This window comes from Lissotriton helveticus, chromosome 6 (genome assembly GCF_964261635.1).
Source record: "Lissotriton helveticus chromosome 6, aLisHel1.1, whole genome shotgun sequence".
NCBI lineage: Eukaryota > Metazoa > Chordata > Amphibia > Caudata > Salamandridae > Lissotriton > Lissotriton helveticus.
In genome coordinates, this window is record NC_136067.1 from 1,298,183,106 (window position 1) to 1,298,196,488 (window position 13,383).

Below are 13,383 nucleotides of genomic sequence, written 5' to 3' on the forward strand. Positions count from 1 at the left end.
GTTGATGTTCAATTAGGATTGTGACTGTATTTTAATTTTATCTTTTTTATTGTACTGTATGAGATATTCCTATGTTCAATGTTTTCAGAACAATATTTTTTCTGAAATTTGAAATATAAATTGGTCTCCTATTGCAAAGGAGAATTGTATATGATTTTTAATAAAAAGACTGTAAATGTTACATTTTAGTTTGGGAACTATATTTAACGAGTACCCCATGGGACACGCTGAGTGAATGAAGTGTGACCACGTGTAAGTAGAGTGAGTGCAGTTACCTAGGAGGTAGTCCAGGAATATTTTCTTGACTTTGATTGCTTTAAGCTCTTTACAGCTAAGAAGCAGCATGTACTTATTCGTAGGAAATGCATTATCAGAAACTGTAAACCTGCCCTGTTAATTCCTTGCTTTTATAAATGTTATCACATTACCTATATTTTTTCATATTTAATTTTGAAAACATAGCTGATTCATGCTAAGTGGTGCTTAGCTGGTTGCAATATACCTTCATGTCCAATTGCAGATAGGAATGCAAGTGTTTTGAGGTATGACATTTATTTTAGATAATCATGTTTTTATGTAAGTCTCTTGGCAGAATGTTCTTATGATTGACATGCTATGTGGATTACTTGTATTGACAATTAAACTAATTTTTGACTTTCTTTTTCTATAGGTGGTTGTTCTTGCTTTGCCTTCTAATTCTTTTTAATATTTTCCTAATTTGCTTGTTTTTGTGAAATGATATGAATTTGGATTTTCTCATATAACAAAAATGTTCTTCTAACTAAATCGGGAAAAACAGACCATAAGGGCATATTAGCAAGAACCTCGTTAAAATTATCGCTGTTTTAGCGGCAGGAAACTGCCGTTAAAATGGCGATAATGGGCTTGCTAATATGCATTGTAGAATTCCAATAGAAGCCCAGGTTAGATGTGCAGGACATAATTTTAACGGCGATCATTTTAATGAGGTTCTTGCTAATATACCCCATAGTTTTTAAAACAATGCAGCAATTGAATTTTTTTTTTTTTCAGATCCTAATGATTGAAGACAATGCTGACATGAGAAGAATTGTTCAGGCAGCTCAATGGCTTTTGGATTGCCTGGCTGCCCTGGAGAGTGCTGCCAGCATGCTAGCCCTTCTCACATCCTTCCAAGATTTTTCTGAGGCCATACTGCTACTAAACAATTTGACAGAAAAATGGATCATTGATCTCAAAGATCAAGGGCTTCGCAAAAATCTATCCACAAGCCTGCAAACTCTTAAAAAATGTATTCCTATGTTACATACAGCCACCCAAAGTTGCCTAAAACACCCACATAATAAGGAGGTCTCCAGTGCAAAATTCTACATAGTGGACTTAACTGAGAAGACCACACAGGGTCTGATCTCCTTGCTTAATACAAGCTTGAGTAGTGAAAACCGCTTTGAAGGCCAAAACTCATTTTCTCAGCAATTTAATCAGTTGCTGGCTCTGCTGTCTGATCCCACACCTGCAAACCTGAGCAATGGTAGCCTTGAATTCCTTGTCGGGACACATATTTACTATTGCATGTTCGTAGCCGCAGCCTCAAAACAAGAACTGAAGCAAAAGTTATTGAGACACTGCTGTGCCGTTTCGGAACTAAGAAGAAGAATTACTAGTCAAGTGAGTGCAAGAGGTGTGCTTCCAGTATGGAAGCTCTTAGAACCTTCGCTGCATCAACACTGCGGTGCCATGAGGGCAGAACTGGAGGCCATGAACGAGACACTAGTTTCTTCTATGCTTAATCAAATTTTGGATACTTTCACTTATGCCAAAGAACATCTGAAAAGACTGATAGAATCTGCACTGGAAGTGACTGTAGTAGACGTATCCCCAATAATGGAGGGGGACTGCTTGAAAAATCTACAGCCACTTATAGTCGCTTTCCACAATCACACAGATCATTTGCTGAGAGTAGTCAGCATTGTGTTAGCTTGGTGCACCAACAGCAAAACTGCTGACGACATAGAGAACTCAATGGGTCACCTGAAACTCATACGTGCCAGTATAGTTCCTCTTCTCGCTGAAGTGTGCGACTCCTCTAATAGGCCAGAGAGTCTTGAAAAACTGCAAACATTGTATCAAACTTGGACACGCATGATAGAAAGCTTGTTGGCGTCTTTCGATGACTTTTTCAATGTTCAGGAATTCCTTGGCATCTGTGTTCACAGAATACAGCAGGGCAGAGAACAGTGTGAAAGGACTTTGGAGAGTGAGAAACCTGAACAGTTTTTGCAATATGGAGATGACCTTTGTGCCCAAGCTAATCACATCGTTCAATTGGTCAGTAGATATGTTGAAAAAAAACAAGACCCTATCTTCAGAAATGGACTGCTGGCTCTGATCAAGCAAATAGAACAATCAATAGAACAGGCTAGAAAAGCTAAGAGCTGCTGTCAGGAAAATCCCTACGACGTAACAGCAAGGACACTGTTCTTAGAAAAAATACAACATGTCACTGATTCAGTCTACAGTGTGAGAAGTGGTCTGGATGGGTCCAACCATCCAGATATCCTTAGTCCCTTGAGAGAACATGTTCGCAGTCAGCCTAAGAGATGGGAATTTCCTGAGCTGAGAATGCTCCCACTCAGTCAGATAGATAGCAACAAGCAAGAACAAGCAGGGGATAATCAATTTCTGGAATATTTAAGCAAAGCACTTCCTCCAGCTGATTGTCTCTGTAAGGAAACATCATTAGTGAGAAGTTCAACCCCTGAAAACTTGTTTCTAAACTACAGTTTAATGCCTGTAATAAGAGAAGTAATGGCTGCCGCAAAGAAAAATGATATTGAAGCTGTACACAGTGCTAGTTCTGATTTATTTGAATTCTCTAATATTTACATTGATGCAGCCAACGAGGCCTTACCAATTGCACACTTACAAGACTCATGCAAGCTAAGGAAGTATGCAGGAATTCAAAAACAAACATCAAGGATTATCTATCTGTGTAGGGAGGGAGCAGTAAACCCTGCTATCAACATGGACCAGTTAGTTAAAATAGCCATTTTGCTGTCTGATGAGCTAGTTGATATGAAAAAGAGTCTGGTAATGGTAGCAGGCATTTGGGGCGAATTCTCTCAGAAACTTATTTGCACAAAGCCAAATGCTGACTTCCCAAGCAGGATTCAGATCTTCAAGGAAGCAAATCAGAAATTGTCTGCAGTTGTATGTCAAGCTGGTGATATGTTCCCCATGGATTTCAACAAAAAAATCAACAAGTTTCCTATGATTCATGAAACATTTTTAGAAATCCAAACCAAACTTGCCAGGTTAGAGACAAGCGCAAAGTATGTGCTTGAGACAGCAATGTCCTATCAAGATGACCCTTGGTGCACCGGCAGGATAGACCTCCTTGAAGCACAATGCATCCTGTGGTCTGTGGGTGTCCAACGACTGCTGAAATATCTTGACAAATTCACTGGAGAAGATATCCAGCCCACTATTGGAAGCAAGCAGAAATGGTTGGCTTCCATTTTGGAATGTTCTATAAGAATACAGGAGACAGCTAAAATGTCCACTCAGTGCTGTATTGACCAGACTATGAAGCTGAGGATCAATCAACTTCGGAAACAAATTGAGCACCTCACCGAGGATCTGCTGCAAACAGCAGAAGACTGTGAAATGTCTCCCGTGTCTTCAATACATCCTGTTCGCATGGAGCTTCTTCAAAGACAGATTTTCTTAAATGTGAAAGCTCTAATGACAATGTTGCAAAGCACTAACAAGGAGTATGCTGGTGCTTTACAAGGCATTGTGAACCTGGTTAGTGCTAGAGCAACAGCCCATGGAATAGACAAGGAGAACAACTTTAAGGCTTTCGATAAGCGTGCACACCAAATCAATGAAAACATCCAGAGAGCCAAAATAGGCTTGAAGCAAGCCTTTGGCAATTTTACTGATTTAAAATCTCAAGAAAGTTTCATCTCCATGGCTGATCACCTGACTCTTCTCTTGTCTGACTTTTTAGGAAGAGCAAGAAAAATGCTTTCAGGAAATCACCAGGACGGTACAGATATGTTAAGGAATATTGTAAGTGATTGGTCAGCCAGAGCTCACTTTTTGGTCACACAACTTGAGGCAGTGGAAGGGATTGAAGAGGGATGCCTGGACTTCATTAAGCAATGCTTACAGAAGAGTGAAGCACCCACTGTACTGAAAACAGCCGAGGTTTCCCTATCTCATACAGAATATCAAGCGGCAAAGAAAGAGGTTATCAAAAAAGGCAAGAAAACAGAGGAAACGTCTAATAGTCCAGTTATCTCAGGGAAGGACAGGCTCAAAATCAAAAGTGAAAGACATAAGGTAAGTTATTTGTAAATACTATACTTCTATAGTGTATCATAAAACTTCGCAGAGTATAACCTTACTTCACAGCTACTCATTAGACTTGTACCCCTCAGCAGGGAAGTAGAATTACTCAATGAAAGAGAATAATGAGGTGACTACTACCAAGATAGATGGAGTAGCATTCATCAGGATTTCGCTCATAATATCTCAAAATAAAGATGAACTGATGAAGAGGTTGATTAATACATTCAAAAGTACCTCACAAGTCATTAGGACAGATGAAATTATTCCAATAGGAATAGTGTTTTGTTGCAGAGCAGTCACGCATTGCCTGTGGGAGAGGCACATTTCTGGGAAAAATCACAGTTCAGCATACTTGCATGTGGGTTTTATAGTCACAGTTTCAAACTTCTCAGCATGTTCAGACACACATCCCGCCCCCTCCCTCCCTTCTAAAAAATAATCTGCCTCTGTTTGTCCAAGGAAGGTGCCTATTTGTAACCAACCTAGAAATGTATTTGCAATAAGTGAAAACAATTATCTTTTGTTACTGAAAGGTTTGTTAGAATGTGTAAACCAGAGCCCTAATCGGCTTGCAAAGGCCCTGTGTTTTTCAGACGCACATTCACGTGAGCGCATAACGTTTCTGGAATGTTTCTAACTCTAGCTATATTGTAATAATGTCCTCACCTTTCCAGGAGTTAATTGCAGCTAGAAAGCATTTCTCGGTTGTAATTGGCATAATTACGTTTAGTTGACTATTTACCTGGTCCCTCACTAAATAGCAGAGATTCTGCATTGTTTGGCTGGAAGCCGCACAAATAACAAGGAAAATTCACTATTTACCTGGCCACTGAGTAAACAGCAAAGATTAAGTACTGTTTGTCCTGGAATCAAGCAAACAGCAAAGAAGCCTCACTAATTACACTTTTGCTGGCAAAAGAGCAGACTTTCTGTACAAATTGGCTAGGAGCCATGCAAATAGCAAATACACTTAATAGCTTAATTTAAATAGCAAAAATTACATTTGACCAGGAACCTGGCAAATAGCAAAGAAATGTCTTATTACTTACCGGTAATCTTCATTACCCCGATTGGGGTCCTCCCCGTCCCAGTCCTTACTACGTGAGACAGTCCTGCCTCCACACAGCCAATCAAAACACCAGAAATCCAAAGGTCGAAGGTTACATAAGTCCCTCCCACCCACCGCCATTCCTGTTATCAACAAGACTCAGACACAAACACAGTGGGAGGGAGGGAGGGAAGAGGATTGGGACGAGGAGGACCCCAATCGGGGTATTGAAGATTACCGGTAAGTAATAAGACATTACCCCCTCATGGGTCCTCTCCGTCCCAGTCCTTACTACGTGAGGAACTCACAAGCAGAGAACCAAGAAGAAAAAATGCAGGACACCAGGGATCCATGAAAAAGTACAAACATTTTAACAATAAAGCATCAACGAACAGCAGCGTACAAGACGCCAACAGAAATCGTCAGAAGAGGCAAGAAAAACATCAAGCCGAGAAAAGTGTGACGGGAACGCCAAATGGCCGCCCCACAAATCTCCTCGATAGAGACCCTGCCGCCTCAGCACAGGAAGCAGACACAGAACCCACAGGAGACAAACAGGGCAGGAGAAACCCGAGACTGCAGTTAACATTGGAGGCTAAACAGAAGAGCCCTGCGAACACCCGAAGAAGGGGAACAGGAGAAACCCCCTCAGCAGGCAAAACAGGAAGCAACATCTCCAGCCGCAAAAGGAAACTCGAAGAAATAGGCAGAAAAGCCGGATTAAGCCGCAAAACAACTGAAACCAACAGAAACTGCAAAGAAGGAAACAAAACGAGCAAGGCACCCAACTCACCCAACCGACAAGCGGAAGTGAAGGCCAGCAAAAAAGCCACCGCAGTGGACAACCACAACAAGTACGCCACTAACAAGGACACGAAAGGGGCAACCACAGACCATGCAAAACAGCAGGAAAGGCCCAAAGAAGAATTGAGCACAGGAGAGCCTGGACAACGAAGCACAAAGCTCTGAAGAAGCCGACTCACCAAAGGGCAACAACCACCGAGGAAGCCCCAAGGCCCCGACAAGCACAAACTGCCATCAACGAGCAGACAAAGTGGAAGGGGAAAAAGCCCAACAACAAACCCAAGCTGGAGAATCCAGTACAGAAACAGGTACCCCAGCACAGATTCCGACCAAGAGAAGAGCACCAGGAAACAAAAGAGCCCCAAAGTGCATCACAGCTCCAAAGAGCGGAAGGCCAAGGCGACCAACACATGGCACAGGCCACCACAAAAGAAAAGCCCAAAGACGCTAAAGACAGCCGCTCAAGAGACAGGCAGTCAGAAGCAAGCGCCAAAGATAGGGCAAAGACAGCTGCGGACCCAGAAGCAGAGCCGGAGGCAAGGGAGGCTGGCCAAATCCGACTCCCACCAGCAACAGCAGGAGCGGAAACCAAAAACAGCGAGGCCAACCCAACAACACCGACACCCGCCAAACCTCCCCAGAACCCCCGGGAGGGGAAAACGGGAGGGAAGGCATACAGAAAACCCGAAGGCTAAGGAAACAAGAGAGCAACGCCCGAGGACAGACCACCCCGGAACAAAAACCGGGGGAGAAGAGCAACAGGAGGGGAAGCAAACATGACCGAACCAAGAGTCCCAAACAAAGACAAAAGGACCTGGAACAGAGGAACAGACAGAGGGAATGCTACACGAATCAGCAAGACATCCCAGCGCAGGGCCATTCCAAGCACCAGCGCATAGTCCCAAGCACCCGCGCATTGTCCCAATAAAAGGATATGTCACGCTGAAACGAGCACCAGACAGCACCAAACAGAGGACGGGAGGAAGCGGCCCAAGCCACCAAAAGAAGGCACAATTAGAGTACCATTCCTTTAAAGAAACCAACCGCCGTAACAGGGATGTTTCTCAAGACCCTCTGAAAGCCAACAGAAAAGTTGCCGCCCAGACACAAAACAGGGAAGCCAGCAGAAACAGAGACACATACCGGGACCCCCCCAAGAAGGCCCAAACAACAACGAGCCAATGGAGCGCCAGCCCGAACAACAGACAAGCCGGTCACCAAGGATCCCAACGGGGCCCCCAACCCAAGGACAGGCATCCGAGGACAACAAGAGGAGAGAGGGAAGCAGAAATGCACCTCCCACACCAGGTCGGGAGAGCAAAGCCACCAGTCCAGGGGAAAGAGGAGCCAGAGCCCCGTAACCAGCATGAAAAAGGACCCAGCGAGTCATCAGAAGAAACACCAAGGACACGAGGTGCAGGAGAGCCCAAGGAAACACAATCGTGGAGGCAACCACCACCCTCTAGACCCACAACCAACCCCGAGCCGGGGCAGGAGGGTGACCCAGGAGGACCCCCAGAAGATCCAACAGGGCAGATAACAGATCCGGATATATGGAACACCTCACGAAATGCGTATCCTCCTTGCGCAGGGGCCATGCCAACCCCCCCCCCAGTAACGCTCAACAAATTTGCATATGAGCCACCGAAGCGAGCACTGAGAAAACAGCTCACTGCAAAGCGTCAAACCGGTCCCGAGGAACTGAAGCCCCCGAACAGGAACCAGACGAGGAACAGCCAGACCCAATATGACCCCAGAAACCGGAACCAGGACAGCAAACCCCCACAGCAGGAGCCAGCGCCGTGAAAAAAACCTGAGGAGCAGGAGAGAGGCCGAAAGGAAACACCTGAAAACAGGCAACAGAACATAACCACCGCAAACCTCTGATCAGCCGGATGGATGGGAACGTGAAAAACAGGCGACTCCCAAACCCAGGGAAGCCAAAATCACCCGCCAGGAAGAGGGAAATGCCAGACTGCAAGGGGCACAACCGAAAGGGACACAACTGCACCAACCCGACCAGGCAGAACCATACTGAAAGACCAACGGGAGCCAGGACCAGGAACAGAGAGGAAATGGACCCCCGGCCCCACTCCGTCACTGAAACCAGCACAACAGAGCGTAGTGACAAGAAAACAGGCCGACGTCAAAGAAGATGGCAGAAAGCATCACAGTGCCAACGGATAACGAAGCAACCGTGAAAACAGCCTACAGGGCAACAGCCCCGGAATGGAAACCGGCAACCAAGAGCGATGACCAAAATCAGAAATCAGACCGGATCAATGAGCCAGGAACAGAGCCAAGCCCCCAAATCGCAACAATGTCAACAAAGGAGACAGGGGACCTACAGCAGGCCAACACCAGGAGCGAGCACACAACCTAAAGAGGAAGAGACGCAACCACTAGGCCACGGAGATACCTCCGGGGCACAACACATGCGACTGATACCCAGGGGCAACAAGCGCCGCAGAGGCCAGGAACCAAACAGAATCCAAAAAAGACAGGCAGAGTACCAAGGCACCCAGGTAGTGACAAAGCACCAAAGCAGAGAGAATCTCACCAGCCCCGCCGCCCCGGTAGCCCAGGACAAGGCCCAACCAACCGGGCCAAGACTAGAAGAGGGACCCCCAAGAAAAGAACCTGCGAAGCATAGGCCGAAAAAGAGCAAGCACGCACCCCAAAAGGAGAAGCAACATACGCACTCTCGAGAGCAGAATCCACCACCGCCCAACCTGGACCTCCAGGGAAGCTGCCTTCGAATACAGAGGGAGAAGGAGCAAAAAGAAGAAATGGAGGATACCGGGTGACAAAGAACGCCAGGCGAGACTGTGACCCCAAAAAGCGAGGAATACCCCGCATGGCAATGCCAGGCCACACCACAGCCAGTACAGCCAACAGGACAGCATGAAATGGCAGGCCCAAAAAATTGGGAATAAACCCCGCAGCAGATAATGAATCAGGGAGAACACCCAGCACTACCAGACCATGGACCTCCAAACCCTGAATGCATACCCCAACAGGGGAAAATGTCCACGACCCCACGAACAGTAGAAGAAGGTCGAGCCGCATGCACCAGCAGTGCAGACAGCGCAAAACAGTCCAAGAAAAACTGCAAAAGAACACCCCCCCTGCAGCTCCAGGACATCATGCTGAGAGGACAAAGAGAATGCACTTTTTCTTAAAGCACAGCATGAAAACATCTCAAGTCACCTCGACAGCATCGGCAGGACTTGAACCCTTGTCTTGTGAGAGCCTGGGACACCAGAGGCATAAGACATACCATCGAGCCATAGTTCCTTGGATGCACAGGAGAGGAAGCCCCCTCACACAAGGCGAGCAAAGGAGTAAATCCCACAGGAAACTCCCAACACACCAATAAAGGAAGTGCCCAGCAACCTCCTGAAACACTGCCCTCAAACATCAATCTCGTATGTGAGACAAGAAAATAAACAAAAAAGGGCAGCCCTGCAGTCTCCACCCACAGCCACATATGAAGAACATGGCTGCAGGGGCCGGACGCTGCACTAAAGCACCAGCGCCGGAACGTCCTGGGGCCAGAACACCAGGAGGGCTCCCCGCCCCAGCACATGAACGGGGAGCATCCTGACTCCAGAACAGGAGCGTGGCCGACCGGAGGACTGGAGCGGCCGCGCCGGGAGAAATGTGAAAAGACCATAACCAGAAGCATTTAAAAATGCAAAAGAAACACTCATGGCACCGCCAAACCATCCAGAAGCAAACAGGAACAGAGGCAGGAACCGGGAGCACCAGCGTTCCGACAGCCTTCGGAGCAGAAAAAAAACAGGCATGGCGGTGGGTGGGAGGGGCTTATGCAACCTTCGACCTTTGTATTTCTGGAGTTTTGACTGGGTGGAGGCAGGACTGCCTCACGTAGTAAGGACTGGGACGGGGAAGACCCATGAGGGGGTAATGTCAATATTTACGCTGCTGCTAACAAAAAAAGCAGAAGTGATGTACTATTTGACTGGTGGCCCAGAAACGTAATTACTCACCTGGTGGTTGGCTAAATAGCAGGCAGTATGCACAACTTGGCCAGTAGCCTTGCGGATAGCAGAGGAACTTCACTTTTTACGTTGCTGCTGTTTAAACAGCTTTGATTTTGTGATGGTAATCCTTATCCAGATATCAACTGGTGCATGCTTAACGCCAGGTAGAACTGCAAATAAAGAGCAACACAAGAGGCAACCTCCTTAAGAAAGTTAGGGTCCTGAAGTATTATTACTTAATTTGAAAAAGTGGTCACAAATTCTGGACATATGTATTGTGAATGGAATATTATTCTGCAAACCAACCTGTGTACTGTTGTTTGGTTCATAAAATACTGAATTGCAGGGCTTTGCAGAACTACCTGCTGAATTATTATTCATTAGGCTGTTGCCAATGTTTGACTCTCTGTGATTGACTACAATCACAGGGATGGTGGTGAAAGTACACCACCATTGTATTGGACTGCGCTCCAAAACGTAAAACTGTATTTCAAGACCAGCATGTGTTCCTTAAAGCAACCAGTGCTGCTTCAAAAAAATGTTTACCTTTTTATCAAACATCTTCCCACTAAGGCTGTAAACATGATTCCCAAAGGGGAAGGTGTTGCCCTTTGCAAATTAACTCATCAATGATTTGCAGCATTAACTGTAGTAACAAAATTATCTTTTGAATTGGAAAGGGTGAGGAGGAACCCCTTTCATTACCCCTCCAATTTGCAATTTGGAAACAATCACAAAAGTTCTTTTAAAAGTCAAAATAATACTCCTACTCTAGGTCATCTCCCCATCCTACCCCAGGGATACCAGAGTCATGGGGCGGAAACAGTCCTGCCACCCTACACACCTGTCTGGTGTACTGCTCTGGGGAATACAGCCTTTCCACTACTATAGTCTGGCTGACCCTGGTGTCCCTCAGAGTAGTGACAGGGATCCCATTCAAGTTCCTGCTTCCCTATTCTGGTCCCAGTCTGAATATGGACACAATAGGCTAGTGTGAAGTCCTTGTGTGTGATTTGAGCCAGTGCCCTTGAAGTGCAAGTGTGGTAGATGATATCTCTGTCCTCTATCTTGCCAGAGCTGGCTCACCCTGCCAATACTCAGACCCTCTATTGTCATATTGTCTGGGAGTCATACACAAAGGCCAACTGCACCTAGCCATGTGAGCCAGGCACAGACTGCAGGCACCAAATGGTTGGGACAAGAAAAAGCCAGCTTTATAAAAGTCACAATTCAGAATTGCGACTTAAAATCCGACTTTACCATTTAAGAGGGTTTATATTACAATTTCCCAGACGCTAAACAGGAATTTCCTACCTGCTTCCAATCAAAAGTTATCACATCTTAAATTTAATAAGGTATCTCATTCTTATCCCATGAAAGAGGTAGGCCTTGCAATAGTGAAAATGAATTTGGGAGTTTTTTCACAACCAGCACATGTCAAACTTAAAAGTACATGTTCAACTTTTTAAGTGTAATGCACCCTGTGTTATGGACCTTTAGGGCCTGCTAGAGGGGTGACGTATTCAAAATGAAAGTTTCAGCCTGGCAAAATAATTAGTTTGCCAGGTTGAAATGCTAGTTTAAAGCTGTATACAGGTTGCATGTGGTAGGCCTGAGACATGTTTAAGAGCCTACTTAAGTGGGTGGCACAATAGGTGCTGCAGGCCCACACGTAGCATTTAATTTGACAGCTCTTTTATGTCCTATATGCAAACCTGTATACTGTGCTGTCAGTGCTAATCTTTCTTTGGTTTCTAAAATTAATAAAATTGATTATCAAAAAAAAATTGACAGATCTTGGTACATACTTAGGGCTCCCGGTTTTTACAGTATTTTTTTTACATTTCCATCTGTATTTATCCATATTTATTTTTGGGCCAACCTATTGGTATTTATTTATCCATATTTATTTTGTGTTTTGAGAATAAATGAAGTCATAAAATGGTACATTTCCACATTTATGATGAACATGCACTCATACATATGGCATGCCACAATGTATATAATATTTATATATTGTCACAGAAGTCCATCCACTCGGGCCCTTTCAATCCTAACAAATCTTTTTATTTTAAATGCTGCTGTATTGCGTATGCATGCTCGAACAGTGCATTAGAACACTATAATGTTGAGAGCTCTATTGAGGATAATGAAGTAGCACCGGGCTTATAAGGGCTGGTATAAGCTTTCTGCTCCAACATTACAATGTTTGTATTTCTGTTTCTCCCTTTTTTATGTAGAACATTCTATCCTTAGTGGGTAGAATGCTCTAAAAGCCTTATGCTCTTCTGCTCGTGCTATACCTGTTAAAGGCTCTCATTCTCAATATAGGTCTGAGCTGCACAGATACAGGTTCAAGGCCTTTAACAACCAGTATAGCCCTCGGCAGCGGGCTATAAAGGTATAATAGAACAAATAGGGTTGGCATCAGCCAATAACAATGTCCCTTCTACTAAGCCTGTCATACCCAGGCAATCTACCTGCTGCTTCATCAGAAACCCACCTTCTCTGACCCACGGAAAAACAACAACGAATGCAGGCAGTCCTAGGGGATAAAATGGTTCCACGTGAGGATTTATATTAAAAAAAATAAGGATTACATAATTAAAGACTAAAAATGATAGAAAGCAAAATACAAACACTTTCCAAGAATACGTACCTACACGAATTTCAAGCAGTTACACTTGTTTAAATCCAGTCAAACTCACAACCACCAATTGTGGTGCAATTTTAGCTTTCTCCTCCTGGAATAAGTAAAATCATATGTACATAAAAGGCCTAATACGAGTACCCTGGTATCATATATACAATAATTGTCGCAACAGACACAAATCAACAACACTAGGTGTTCTGGATTGGTGCGAGAATGATCATCTGTCCTGAGTTTTGGTGCTTACCACAAATTCACATACTCCTGTATTTAATGCAAAATGTTCATCCATTACATTTGGCAGATTGACGTTCCAATATTTAACATAAAATGCGTTTTTTATGGCAGTTGGCATTTAAAAAAATATATATATTTTTATTCAACAGAACAATTAGCACAATAAAAAGCTTACATGGTGCACTAATAAAATCAGGTCCCAAACCAGATCGAATTTAATCATTATCTGCATGGTCCCCACCCCCTCTCCCCCAGTGATCAATGTAGAACAGTATATGCCGGCGATATTTTCCATCATAGTT

The 13,383-nt window shown here is 44.6% G+C and overlaps 1 protein-coding gene across 1 annotated transcript in view; it reads left to right on the top strand.

Annotated features, from left to right (window-relative positions):
- LOC144762684 (uncharacterized) overlaps window positions 1-13,383 on the top strand; it is a 955,001-nt gene that overhangs the window by 726,747 nt on the left and 214,871 nt on the right. The window contains exon 5 of the mRNA XM_078647927.1: window positions 1,033-4,326. Within this exon, the coding sequence (XP_078504053.1) occupies window positions 1,033-4,326 (3,294 nt within the window). The remainder of the gene's footprint in view (window positions 1-1,032; window positions 4,327-13,383) is intronic.